The sequence below is a fragment of the Crocodylus porosus genome, unplaced genomic scaffold, assembly GCF_001723895.1.
Source record: "Crocodylus porosus isolate Cpor-Errol unplaced genomic scaffold, CroPor_comp1, whole genome shotgun sequence".
Taxonomy (NCBI): Eukaryota; Metazoa; Chordata; order Crocodylia; family Crocodylidae; genus Crocodylus; species Crocodylus porosus.
Window position 1 is genome coordinate 192,945 of NW_017728939.1, and position 13,240 is coordinate 206,184.

The 13,240-nt window shown below is 50.7% G+C and overlaps 1 protein-coding gene across 18 annotated transcripts in view; it reads left to right on the top strand.

Moving 5' to 3' along the window:
• MACF1 (microtubule-actin crosslinking factor 1) overlaps positions 1-13,240 on the top strand; it is a 194,524-nt gene that overhangs the window by 108,307 nt on the left and 72,977 nt on the right. For 16 of the 18 annotated variants that reach the window (XM_019547553.1, XM_019547549.1, XM_019547558.1 and 13 more), the window contains 11 exons: positions 239-447; positions 935-1,252; positions 1,920-2,086; positions 3,611-3,767; positions 4,878-4,995; positions 6,212-6,274; positions 7,071-7,312; positions 7,855-7,984; positions 8,781-8,980; positions 10,490-10,985; positions 11,585-13,056. In XM_019547553.1, the coding sequence (XP_019403098.1) occupies positions 239-447; positions 935-1,252; positions 1,920-2,086; positions 3,611-3,767; positions 4,878-4,995; positions 6,212-6,274; positions 7,071-7,312; positions 7,855-7,984; positions 8,781-8,980; positions 10,490-10,985; positions 11,585-13,056 (3,572 nt within the window). The remainder of the gene's footprint in view (positions 1-238; positions 448-934; positions 1,253-1,919; positions 2,087-3,610; positions 3,768-4,877; positions 4,996-6,211; positions 6,275-7,070; positions 7,313-7,854; positions 7,985-8,780; positions 8,981-10,489; positions 10,986-11,584; positions 13,057-13,240) is intronic. The other 2 variants (XM_019547557.1, XM_019547564.1) reach the window with 1 other exon arrangement.

Consider the following 13,240-nt stretch of genomic DNA (forward strand, 5'->3'; position numbering starts at 1 on the left):
ATGCTAGCTCCTATCAGATGCTGGATCTCACGGCCCTCGAATCATGACCATTTCCAGAGGTCCCCATTTCTCGTGTTTGCCAGGTGTGCGTGTCCCCTTGCTAATGAGTCAGGCAGTGAGTCTGCATAGTCGTAGCCCCTCCAGGGGACGTGGCTAGTTACCAGCATTGTCAGGAGCCCCTGATGGTGGTCAGAGATCCCTACTTGACAGTGACTTTCTCTCGTGTTGAATTCTCCAGAGTCCATTGTGAGCCACTTCCAGCGCCTTTCCCAGCAGATGGCAGAGCGTGCAGACCTGCTGCAGAAGGCCATCGCCCAGTCCCAGAGCGTCCAGGAGGGGCTGGACAATATGCTGCAGTCCATGGCTGAGATCGAGAGGAGCATGGGAGCGGAGCAGCCAGCTTCTCTCTCGTCTCTCTCCATCCAGGAGTCACTTGCCACAAATGCGGTGAGGCAGTTGCTTCTCTGCCTTGGCTACAGCCCTACAGTTGGTAGAAAGTCCAGGCCATGTCTGCAGTCCCTGAATTGTGCAGACCTCTTGACATGGTCCGTGCTTTAATTGTATTATGCTGAAGTTGCGTTAAATGCGTTAAACTTCTTCAGTGACTTCATTGAGCTGGGAAAAACAGATCCCTTGAAACATCTCACCTCAACTCATGAGCAAGCTCAGGGGAAGGTAATGGAGGCTGTGCAGAGGGAGTGGGTGAAGATAAGCTTATAGTAGTGTAAGACAGAGAAAGGTGGAGAGTGTGCCAGGGAAGAAAACTAGCCTTGAGAATGTGGTTGGCTAGCCGGAAGGGTCACTAGATGTTTTCAGACTTGCTCTGAAAGTCGTTCCCATCCCATCCCATCCCATCCCATCCTGTCAGTGCCAGCTGGGCTTGCTCAGAGCCCTCCTGAGATGCCGTCTTCTCTCTGTGTGTCTTTCAAAGCAGAAGTTGAAGCAAGACATTGCTAGGCAGAAGAGCAGCCTCAAAGCCACTCGAGAAATGGTGACTCGGTTCATGGAGACAGCAGACAGTGCCACAGCCTCTGCCCTGCAGGACAAGTTGGCAGAGGTGACGGAGCATTTCAACAGGCTGTGCCGGCAGCAGCAGGAGAAGGAGAACGTGCTGAAGGACCTTCTCCCCAAGGTGGAGCAGTATGAGCAGCTCTCTGAGAAGCTGCAGCAGTTCACGGAGAGCAGAGCCCGGCTGCTGGCTTCTGGGAACCAGCCAGACCACGACATTGCTCACTTCTCCCAGCACATCCAGGTGAGATGCAAATTCTTTGCCTAAACCAGGGAGGAGGGTTCCTGTTACAGAGCGGGGTGGCAGGGGGACTCCAAAGTGTTGGGTTTTGGGTCTCCCCCTGCCTTCATCCCTGACTTTTGAGGCCTATGGGGTTTAAAACAGCTTTTTATCCAGCTATGGGAAGAAGAGAAAGGGGCCGTTGATTCTTTGATCTGGGCTGAAGTATAGTTCGGTCCAGTCCTGGCTGTGGGTTAGTGTGGGGAGCTAATGGAGCAACTCTGACCAGCTTGATCAAGCCAAGCCTACATAGGGTGAGCTCTTGCTGGTTAAAGATCTCATCCATCAGTGCAGCCCAAAATACTTAAGTGTCAATAAAGGGAATCGCCCCCCCGCGGGCACTGATTTTAGGCCAGAATCATCAAGGCTCCCTGAAGTCCCCATGTGTCCTATTAGCTGGGGACAGTATCTGCACTGCCCTCTTCCCATAACTGTCCCACAGATCGCTCTGATGTGGGGAAGGGACAGATGTCCACCTAACCCTGGGGCTCTGCTCAGCACTGGTGTAATTCATCCCATTGCCCTGAAGAGGGCACCCGATGCCCTCGCCAGGATCTAGAGCCCTGTCCTTTCCACCTGTTTGAATGAGCCATGGTGGGAGCTTCATTCCTTCTGGCGCTTGTCTCGACAGGAGCTGAATGTAGAGATGAGGCAGCACCAAGAGGACCTGGATACCTTGGAGCACCTGGCTGCAGAGCTGAACTCTCAGGGCTTCCCAGCCGGCTCCTCCCAGATGCAGGAGATGGTGCAGAGCCTGAAGAGGGATTTCACACAGCTCCAGAAGGTAGCAAAGGAAAGGTAAGGCTTGAGATGCCCTGTTCCAGCTTGTTGGGGTCAGGACTGCAGAGGTCGCGCCTCCTGGTGCTGGTAGGAAGTTACGTAGCGACTGCAAGAACGTGCTGACGGTTCCCTCCTGCAGGGGCCATAAGTTAACTTCTGCCTCTGCTTCCCTCCTACACCAGCAGGCATCACACAGTCACCTCAGGCTGACATTTAAAATAAGCACGGCTGGGGGTGTTGTGAACATGCCTGCGCTGTAAGAGGAGCAGCCACGTGATTTCCTAGGGAACACAGGCTGCAGCAAAGCAGCCCTGCCTCGCTCCTCATGGGGAGCGGATCATTAGGGGCATCTGCTGGTCCCTCCAGCCTTTGTTTGGCACGGGAGGGTTTGCAACAAGGGCAGGGGGTGCCAGCAAACGTCAGGCAGCTTTAAAAATTGGGGAGGGAGACCTGCGGGGCTTGACTCGGGATTGAATGCAGTGTGACGGGCAAGAAAAGCTGCTGAGCAATCCAAGAGGCCTTTGCAAGGGCCATTTTATCTTGGTGGTGCCCGACAGCAGTGCCCAGGGAATTCAGCCGTGTTCCCACGTGTGAACGCACTGCCTCTGCACTCTCCAGGGATTGCAGTGGGAAGGGCAGGGGGCAAAAAGACTCCTCATGGTACACACAAGTTACTGAGCGCTGCATCTATGCATCCACTACAAAATGCCACTCATGAAGCCACCCGCATCAGCAATCCCTCCATGTGGCTGTGGAGTGGGGCGGCAAGGAGAGACCTTGGGTCTGCAGAGCTTGATCTTTACAGGCTCAGTGAGTAAACTGCTGGGGCAGGGAGGCCTGATATCCCCCAAGGGGCAGGCAGAAGCTCCAGGGCCACAGAAATAAACTACACCTTCCCCATATTTTGACTTCTCCTTTGCTCATAGACCATTAAGCCTTTGCCCTTAGTGGAGTCATGGATGGGCAAGGTGTCGGATCACGTGTTGCATCTTTTGCTGCATGGATTTGGTCCGTCTGTTCATGGTCCTGTGGTATCCCGGTGGGGGCCACGTGGCAGTTGCTGTGGAAGAGTAGGAGCGCTTTCAGTGCTTATGACTCTTCTATTGGTATCTGTTCCTTGGGTATTTACCATTCAGCTCTGTTTACAAATGTCCTGACTTCCCTTTCCAATGACAAGCCCAAGCCCTTGTTGCAGTAACTAGAAGATAGGATGTGATGCATCCACCTTGTGACCTGCCAGCTCTCTACAGATCGCTTTGACAGTGCTCGCCTGTACAGTGGCCAGTGTGCGAGTCAGGGGTCTCCCAGGACAGGGTGACACTGAACACACGGACCCAAGGTCAAGTGCTGAGCATGGCTTAGCAGGAAAAGGGGTGTGTTGCAGCTATGGCCATAGTTCTGGTTGGTATGGTAAGCACCGTTGCTAAGCGACAGTAACACACAAAAAAAGGGAAAAAGTAGAGAAAAGTGTGCTATATTCAAGCGATGGTAATTGCGAGGCAAAGCACGAGCAGCTCACTCTCGAAACCTTTTCACTCTCAGAGAAAAGGATGCGTCATCCTGCCAGGAGCAATTGGATGAATTCCGAAAGTTGGTTGGTGTGGTGAGGAAGTGGCTGAAAGACAGTGAAGGGAGCGTGCCATCGGCAGAGACCTCCCTGGGCACCCAGGAGCTGGACAAGCGCATGCAGCAGATCCAGGTGGGCAGAGGAGACCTCATCTGCTCTGCGGAGCTAGTGTGAAAGTAGGAAACCAAAGAAGTGTGTAATGACCTGCAGGACACGCTGTCCCGGGAGGTGTTTTTATGCTTTAACTATAATGCGGTTACGGCTGCCATACATTTAAGGTGGAGCAGTGCCAGCTTCTGTGGTGGTTTCAGCTCACTGGGCCCTCACTTGCTGAGAAAAGAGAATCACTGATGGTTCCTTTTTGCACAGGACCGTCAGCTGTATTGCATTGCCTATGCTGACACGTGCATCTTTTATCCTTAAATGTGTGGTGAAATGGATGCAGAGGCTTTATTTATAGTATCATATGTTATATTATTATGTTAAGAAATCCTTAAGACCTCTGCTTTGAGCAGGTGTTGGAGGAAGAGGGGGTACAACCTGCCCCCAGTGCTGCTCTGTTTCAAATGCCCCCAAATCCATCTTCTCTTGGCAAGGTTTGTCCGCCAGGTGACACAGTTGGAACCCCAGGATTTCCACCCCTATCCTTTCCTCGGCTAAGTGACACCTTAAATCAAGATGCGTCAGTAGCTGTGATTCAGAGAGCGTGTGGTGTCCTGCTCACTCACCTGGATCTGCCTTTGTAGCAGATCTCTGAGCTCCAGATTGATGGAAGTCTCTGTGAACCCTGTGATGTGCTGTAGCCACGAGAGGCCTGGGGTTGTGTGCGGGGTAGGATGGAGGACACTTTCAAACCCGTGTTTGAAAAGAGAGGTACCCTGTGATGGAAGCAGTTATTAGCCAAGCCATAAGACAACACTTTTTCTCTTGACTAGATACAGGTAAAGAAACTTGCTTCTAATATAGTGGATTCATGTAGCTTCACTGGTTGACAACAATTGGGCTTATTCCCTGGGAGTTAGAGAGTAACTAGGAATTACATAGCTGAGTGAATCCGACACGTGTCCTTCAGCAGTGTGTCCAGGGTAGTTGTCAAGTCACCAGCCTGTAGTTCTCTGTTCCAGAAAGTGTTTGAGTATAAGCAGCAGCAAGACTTTCTTTTTTTTGCCTCTCTGCTGTCCGGCATTGAGATCACATACAGCGAACTCAGCCTGTGGGTACTTGGTTCTCTTCCCTGACTAGACTCTTCTGGAAGAATGGGCAGGGAAGAGCGCCCAGGTGGAGGAAATCAATCGCAAAGGAACAGCCTTGGAGAACCTGATCGTCGAGATTACAGCCCCTGATGCCCAGGCAAAGACAGGTGAGCGTGTACCCTGCTGCCCCGGAGCTCCTGCAGCGGGCTTTGGTGGGAACCAGTGTGCGGCACTGTTGTTTTTCTGTGCTCTGCGAGTGTTTGTCGTTCTTTAGATGTTTCATGTAAATTTTCATCAGGCAGAAAGTAGCTTCAAGGCCCTTCACAAAGGGAAAGTCAAGAAGCCAGCAAGGGTGTGAATACCGAATACCTCGGTCTCGCTGCCAGGTGTTTAGAGGGTGAGGACTCGGATCCCAGGGCAGTGCGCTCTCTCCTGCCCGGAGCCACAGAGGTTCAGTCCATCTGAAGGCTTGGGCTTTACATACAAGTACCTGGATGAAACTTTGTGGCCACTGCAGGATAGGAAGTCAGATCTGGTGACGTAGGGTTCCTTTCTGGGCTTAAACACTATGAAAAAGTCACGCAGAAAAGAGGTATAAGTTTCCTAAGGTCTCTTTGAACAGCCTCCTTCTCCAAGAAAGGAATGTAGGGTAGTTAACATCTCCTAGAAAGGTCTTAGGACTCTTGCAATATCCAATTCTAAATATTATTCCTGTGGATGATTGCTTTCCCGTGGGTTTTTGCAAGTGCTTGCACAGAATGCAAATATCTGGCAGTCCCCGGCTCAGTGACTATAGGCAAGCCGATGCATCCTCTGACCCCATTAGGAGTCAACTGCTGGAAGAGGCCTAGGAGCCCTTCCTTTGTGGTGCGCCAAAGCTGCTCCACTTCTAAACTCTGTAGGAGGCCCTGGAGGGAATTGAGGAGCGGGGAAGCCTTGAGTGCGAGGGGTCACAGCTACTCAATCTTTCAGCTGCTCCACTGGAAATCAGAAGGGATTCAGGGAAGCAAAAGAGGCGGAGAACAAAGGAAGGTGGAGATGACATGCAGGCCCTGGGATATGAGGAGAGGCAAATTCCTGGGGCAGAGTCCTCAGCGAGAGGCAGCGAGCGCTGTGGGGAGAACCTGTGAACGTAGGAATATGAAAGAAATATGCTTGGTGGCTGACACGGTCCATCTTGTGGAGAGCTCTGTTGTCTCGTGCTATGTTGACCTACTCGTGCCCAGGGTTGCATTCTGCTTGCAGGGTGTCCAGTGTCGGCAGCAGGCGGCCTGAAAAAGGGTCAGGCCGGCGCCAGGCGCACGAGCTCACTGCTAACGTGTCCGTTTCCCTAACTTGTTTGTCTTGTCCTTTTTCTCGTCTGTCTCCCCATCCCCTGCTCAGGTTCTGGGCTGCCCGCTGTAGGAGGGTCTGTAGGCAGTGTGAACGGATACCACACTTGCAAAGGTGAGACCTCCACCTTCCGCAGTGCCAGCATGCACGTGTGCGTATGCATGTGTGTGGTCAAGGCAGCATCAGTGTTGTCCGTCTCTGTGTCCATCTGTATGTGACAACGGCAGTATATGCAGCGTTCGCTCGCGAGAGAGAGCCCGTCGCATGACATGGCTACAATACTGTAGCGAGTGAAATGAGCCTGCTAATAACTTACCTAATTTTCCGGAGTGATGGGTGATGACCAGAATCACGCTAGGGGCTGGGTTTGGGGATGCAGGTCAGGCTGCAGGACAGAAACGGGAAGGAGGAGAAGCCAGCTTTTGGAAGTGGCAACACTTTCCTGAGGGTGTGAGGAGAGGTGATCAACAGGAGGCGGTTATAAGAACTGCTGTTCAAGGGATTGGCTCTGAGGGTTGTGACAACACTTACAATGGCAGGAATTGTGATTTTAATTATCACTTGTTACCTGCTGTTAGTTCACTTGTCCGAGGAGGTCACGCCTGTATTAAGACGGCTTGATATTCCGGACTCAGAGAGGGTGCAGGGAGGAGATGGATCAAGCTGATTAATCCCTTCCTATTAATTTTGTTTGCAAACTGTCAGTCTGCGTAAGTGAGACAACAGAAAGAGGCTTGCCAGCGTGACAGGTAGTGGGAACCCGACAGCCTGGACAGATGGGGAGAAGATAGTTTGCAGCCCCTGGTGCTCAGTAGACTCTGGTTGCCCAGAGCCGTATGAGGACGAGCAGTCTAGCTAAGCGTGGTGTCCGAGGTAACCCTTCATCGCGGGCTTGTTTCTTTCTAAGCAGATTTAACTGAGATTCAGTGTGACATGTCAGATGTGAATCAGCAGTATGAGGGCCTTGGCGTGGCGTTGCGGGGACGGCAAGAGCAGCTGTCAGCCATGCGGGAGAAGATGCGGGAAGTCCAAGAGGAAGCAAGCTCCATGCTGAAGTGGCTGGAGTCAAAGGAACGGACCCTGTCCGAGCTGGAAGCGTCCACCTCGCCTACCAAAACAGAGACCGTGCGGGCACAGGCTGAGCACAACAAGGTGACTGCTCTCTCGTGGCTGCGGGAGAGTCCACGTTTGCTACCCTGACCAGGAGACCTGCTTTATTGCGTGAAGTTGAGAGTGACACGCGACTGGTAGCTTATGAAGAGAGCGTTTCTCTTTCTTTGGGAGGGCAGTTGGTCCAACGTAGCTTGAACACGTACAACCCGTCTTGAGTTTTAGAGAATTTATGTGTGGTGAGTCCTGAGAAAGAGGCTGTAGTTAAACAAAGGTTGTAATCTCTCTTCAAAGCCCTAATTTGTGGATCATCCCACATTCCCCTGGAAAACAAAGTGCCATCTAACACCCCAATGAAAAGGATGATCTTTTCCATTTCTTCTTTCCTTTAGTGCAAGTTAACCCTAAGCCCATAGTAACAAGACAGAGTACCTCCACAAAGCCCAAAGGCCCGGTGTCTTGTGTAAATCCCACTGTGGTTGCTTTTCCTTTCTCATGTTGTTTGGTGCAATATAGCCCTAGTGCAAGTATTGTGTCTCCTATCCTATTTATCTCAGCATGTCCAAAATTATTTCCTTTTTTAGGCATTCCTGGCTGAGCTGGAACAGAATTCAGGGAAAATCCAGAAGGTGAAGGCGGCACTTTCTGATTTGCTGGAGAAGTACCCTGATTCTCCAGAAGCAGGAAGCTGGAAGAAGATGCAGGAGGATCTTAGTAAGTGCCCTAGGGACTTAGCATGGTTTTTAGATGCCTCTGAACATCCTTTGAGGGTGACCCGAAGTTCCAGGACGATCCCAGAGTCCTAGAACAACAGAGTCACTTCAAATTAAAAATTCAGGAAATTAAAGAGTGTACCTTAAGGCCGTGGGTACAGAGTGTTTTCAGGACAAGCTGAGTCTCACTTAATGAAACCTGCATGGGAGGTGTGTGTTTCAGAGAGTTTGCTTTCTTAAATTACCTTAGAAAATGTCCAACTAAATCGCTCATTGTTTTTGAGTGAAATCATTTTTTTTTTTTGAGTGAAAGTTTCATCGCTGAAAGGAAAATCCTCCATGATTAGTTGCAATGCTCTAGATAGCTGTTGCCTCACCATGATGGCTTATCTTAGAAAAGAAACATTTCTGAACAGTTGTTAGGAATGACAAAAGTGCTTTCCAAAGTCTGATAAGCATTAGATTATCTTGGTTTAACACAGGGGGAATCTGAAGGAGGGGAAAGTTTAAATGATTCATCCAGAGTCTTGGAAATCAGTGACAAGATTGCCAAGAATGCTGGGGTCCTGAGCACACATTCAAGTTGGATAATATTTGATGGGGCTGAGGTTGTAGTCTGTGTCACCAAGATTATCCTGGAATATTAGACATTGCTTTAAGATTACACCACAACTTCCCTCCTAAACAGAGATCTCCAGTGACAAATTAGCAATGAGGAAATGGAAGCTCTTAAACCGAGAGGGGTGTTTTTTCAGGAGCAGCAATGTTACCGGCTCCATTCTGCTTCTTCTTTTCAGGTTCCAGGTGGGAAAAAGCCAATCAAGTAACAGCCGAGCGCCAGCAGAAGCTGGAGGAATCAGCAAATCAGCTCGCGAGCTTCCAGGCAGCTGAATCCCAGCTGCGCCCGTGGCTGATGGAGAAGGAGCTAATGATGAGTGTGCTGGGACCCCTGTCCATTGATCCCAACATGCTGAATGCACAAAAGCAGCAGGTCCAGGTGAGAGAGGCAGCTTCCTTGTGCCTCCTTTGTGTGAGGAGGATGGAGCACTCCCAGGCTTTATTGCAAGTAGTTGCAAGCTGCATTATCTCACCTGTGGCTGATCAGTTCTTCTGCATATTTTCTATACTATGGGTGCATCTACGTGTGCATTAATGTGCTTTGTTAATGCGCATTAAACCTGGTACCTTCACTGTGAGGAACACGTGTGTTAGCCTGCTTTAATGCACATTAACTAAAGAGCACACAGGGCATTTTTACCAATGCAAGCACCACAGCGCAATGCGTTTTTCAGAGTTGTGTAAGTAGTGAAATGTCCGCTGTTGTATAAGTGACGCTTGCAGTTGTGCGAGTGGCAAAATGCGCATCAGCACTGAGAAAATAGCAGCAGCGCGCTTTCGAACTGGAACGCATAGAAGGGGCTTTAGTTCAAAAGTGCACCGCTGCCATTTCTTGTGCGCTGACATGCATTTTGCCGCTTGTACAACTGCACACGATGCAGCACAGTGCATGTTGGCTCGCGTGCAGGGCAGACTCGATTAATCGAGTCTGCTCTGAAGTGGCGGATCTCCGGCACGTCACAGGTCTAAAAAGTATGTGTGTAAATGCTCACAGTTTTTAAGTGACGCTTAATGCACATTAGTCTATTTTAATGCATGGTTTTTAGTGACATTTTCATGCACATTAAAATAGGCTAATGCGCATTAAAGCACATATGTAGATGTGCTCTATGTTTATACGCTTGTGTTTGTGTGTGCATAGCATGCAGATACCCTCTTCTGCTACGGAGCCTGCTGAGTTAGCATGTTAAACCTTGTTCTTGTATTAAAAGTGCCCTGCCATGTATCCCCTTGTACAGTGAGTACTGGAGAGCAGGTGGCTAACTGAGGGGGTCTAACTCCACCATCTCTTCTCAAAGGCCTTGAAACGCATTGGGTGCAGACCACACCATGCAGCAGCAAAGCGGGTGCAGTTCTTGATCTCATTTCTCTGCACAGGGAGGCTTGACTCAGCACTGATTCATTTGTCCTCTATTAAAAACAATTCCACTCTAAAAAGATCACCGTTGATATAATGCAGGGCCTGTTCATACTGCCCTTTTGGCAGAGCAACCTGCCTGTCAACCTGCTCTCTGCCTACTTACCTGTAATTACAAATTAGGTTGCTAATATGCCCATAACCGGCCAAACCACAAAATATCCCTGTTAACATAATTGGATCTCCTTGTCCAGCCGGCTAATGTTACGTTGGACAGTAGGGGGATGAATATGAGAAGGAAGCGGATACTTTGTACAGGCAGCCATGGATCCTTCCAATTTTTTAAAGCTGAAACACTATTATAAATTGAGGTCTTTGTTGCCCACTCGTTGGCCTATCCCAGGAGTTTCCTGGTTTGTTTCCAGTGTTTCTTTGGATTGTTTGAAAGCCCCAGAGGCCTGTGTTGTTCTGATTGTGTGCATTCGGACCTGTCACATTTATACAAACGTTTTCACGTTATTTCTGTTCCAGTTTATGCTGAAGGAATTTGAAGCTCGCAGACAGCAGCATGAGCAGCTGAATCAGGCAGCCCAGGGAATACTAACTGGCCCTGGAGACCTTTCTCCATCTGCAAGCCAGGTGCGGGAGGAGCTCCAAGGGGTCAATCAGAAATGGTCTGAGCTAACTGAGCAACTCAACTCCCGTTCCAGCCAAATTGACCAAGCCATAGTCAAGAGCACCCAGTACCAAGAGCTGTTGCAGGGCTTGTCGGAAAAGGTAAAGGCAGTCGGGCAGCGACTGAGTAGCCAGTCTGCCATCAGCACCCAGCCAGACGCAGTGAAGCAGCAACTGGAGGAGACGAGTGAGATCCGGTCCGACCTGGAGCAGTTGGAAGAGGAGATTGCGGAAGCGCAGACCCTCTGTGATGAGCTGTCAGTCCTGATCGGGGAGCAGTACCTCAAGGACGAGCTGAGGAAGCGTCTGGAGACGGTGGCCCTTCCTCTCAAAGGGCTAGAAGACCTGGCAGGTGAGACGTCCCGAGGCAGCCCGTTGTAGGAAGCAGCGGCATTCAGCTTCCTTCCCCACTCTGCTACAAAAGGCTGCTCTGTCAGTGTTTAGAGATAATGAGGAAGGCTCTTTTGTGATGGTTTTAAGTTGGAAAGGAGGGCTGGAGAAGGCCAAAGTGAAGTGGTCTGTGTAGTGCCACAAAGGAGGTATGGTTTTAATTCCCAGACCATACCGCTGGGGCCTGGGAGTGAAAACAGAGAGGATAGGCCTCGTGCGTGGAGGGTTGACTGGGTCTGAAAAGACCCCAGTCCCAATCTCCGGTGAGAGAAATGGGAAAGACACGCCGAGGATCCTTAAACTCAGAGCACTTTCTTCCACCCACATGTGGATCACAAAGATCTCGTAACCCCCCCCCCCCACTGCCACCACCCAAAACAGCTTAAGTGCTCTAGTCAAGACGCTCATGTCCTGATGAGCGAAAAGCCAGTGATGCAATGGAAAGAGCTCGTTCCCATTAATCAAAACGCAACTTTCGTGTTCAGGAGGTTTTAAAATGGTTTTGCTTTGCTTATTTGATTCCAGCTTCATTGTGGCTTTCTAATCTTGTTTCCCTTTCAGCCGACCGGATGAATCGACTGCAGACTGCGCTCGCGAGCTCCCAGCAGTTCCAGCACATGTTTGATGAGCTCAGGACCTGGCTGGATGACAAATTGTGCCAACAAGCACAGAGCCAGCCTATTTCTGCTAAACTGGAGAAGCTTCAGGGTCAAATCCAGGAGCAGGAAGAGCTCCAGAAGAGCCTCAATCAACACAGTGGCTCCTACGAGATGATTCTGGCTGAGGGGGAGTCTTTGCTTCTCTCTGTCCAGCCTGGGGAAGAAAAGACTTCCTTGCAAAACCAACTGGTTGGCCTCAAAACGCACTGGGACGAGCTCAGCAAGCAGGTTGCCGATAGACACTCCAGCCTCAAAGACTGTTTGCAAAAGGCTCAGAAGTACCAGCGGCACACAGAAGACCTCCTCCCTTGGGTGGAGGACTGCAAAGCCAAGATGGCAGAGCTGGAAGTAACGCTGGACCCCGTGCAGCTGGAGGCAACCCTGCTGAGATCCAAGGCGCTGCTCGGCGATGTGGAGAAACGCCGCTCGCTGCTGGAGATGCTTAACAGTGCTGCTGATATCTTGATAGATGCCTCTCAGACCGATGAGGACGACATCCGGGATGAGAAAGCAGGGATCAACCAGAAGATGGATGTCATCACGGAAGAGCTGCAAGCCAAGACCGGGTCCATTGAGGAAATGTCACAGAGGCTGAAGGAGTTCCAAGAAAGTTTCAAGAACATTGAGAAGAAGTTGGAAGGGGCCAAGCACCAGATGGAGATCTACGATGCTCTGGGCCCACAAGCTTGCAGCAACAAGAATTTGGAGAAGCTCAGGGCGCAGCAGGAAGTGCTCCAGGCCCTGGAGCCACAAGTGGACTATCTGAGGAACTTCACTCGGGGCCTGGTGGAAGATGCACCAGATGGATCCGACTGCTCCCAGCTCTTACTCCAAGCCGAAGTGGCCCAGCAGGACTTCAAAACCGTGAAGCAGAAAGTCAGCGAATGCTGTACACTCATGGAGAACAAGCTTGAGGGAATAGGCCAGTTTAACAACCGCGTCCGGGAGATGTTCTCTCAACTGGCAGATCTCGACGACGAGCTCGACGGCATGGGTGCCATCGGGAGAGATATTGACAGCCTCCAGTCTCAAGCCGAGGATGTTCGCTCTTTCCTGGGCAAACTCCAGGGGCTGAAGTCGGACATCGAAGCCTCTGAAGGGGAATGCAAGAAAATGCTAGAGGAAGAAGGGAGCCCTGATTTATTGGGACTGAAACGAGAACTGGAGACTCTGAGCAAACAGTGCAGCAAGCTGACAGAGAGGGGCAAGAATCGACGAGAGCAGGTTGAGATGACGCTGGCTCGCGTCGAGGACTTTTATAACCGGTTGAGAGAGCTGAATCACATGACGGCGGCAGCGGAGGAGAACGAGGCACTGCAGTGGGTCGTGGGAACAGAGGTGGAAACCATCAACCAGCAGTTGGGTGACTTCAAGGTAAGCACTCATGGTGCATGTTTTCTCGTTAGCAGGTCGTTTGCTGTGCTGCGTGGTCTTTTGCGCTCCTCCAGCAGAACCTGCATTCCCCGAGCTAGCGTAACGCCGTGGTTTGATAATAAAAACCCACCACTGTGCTTGGCTTTGTACCATGTGTGGGCCCCACCAGGAAGAATTTCAAGTC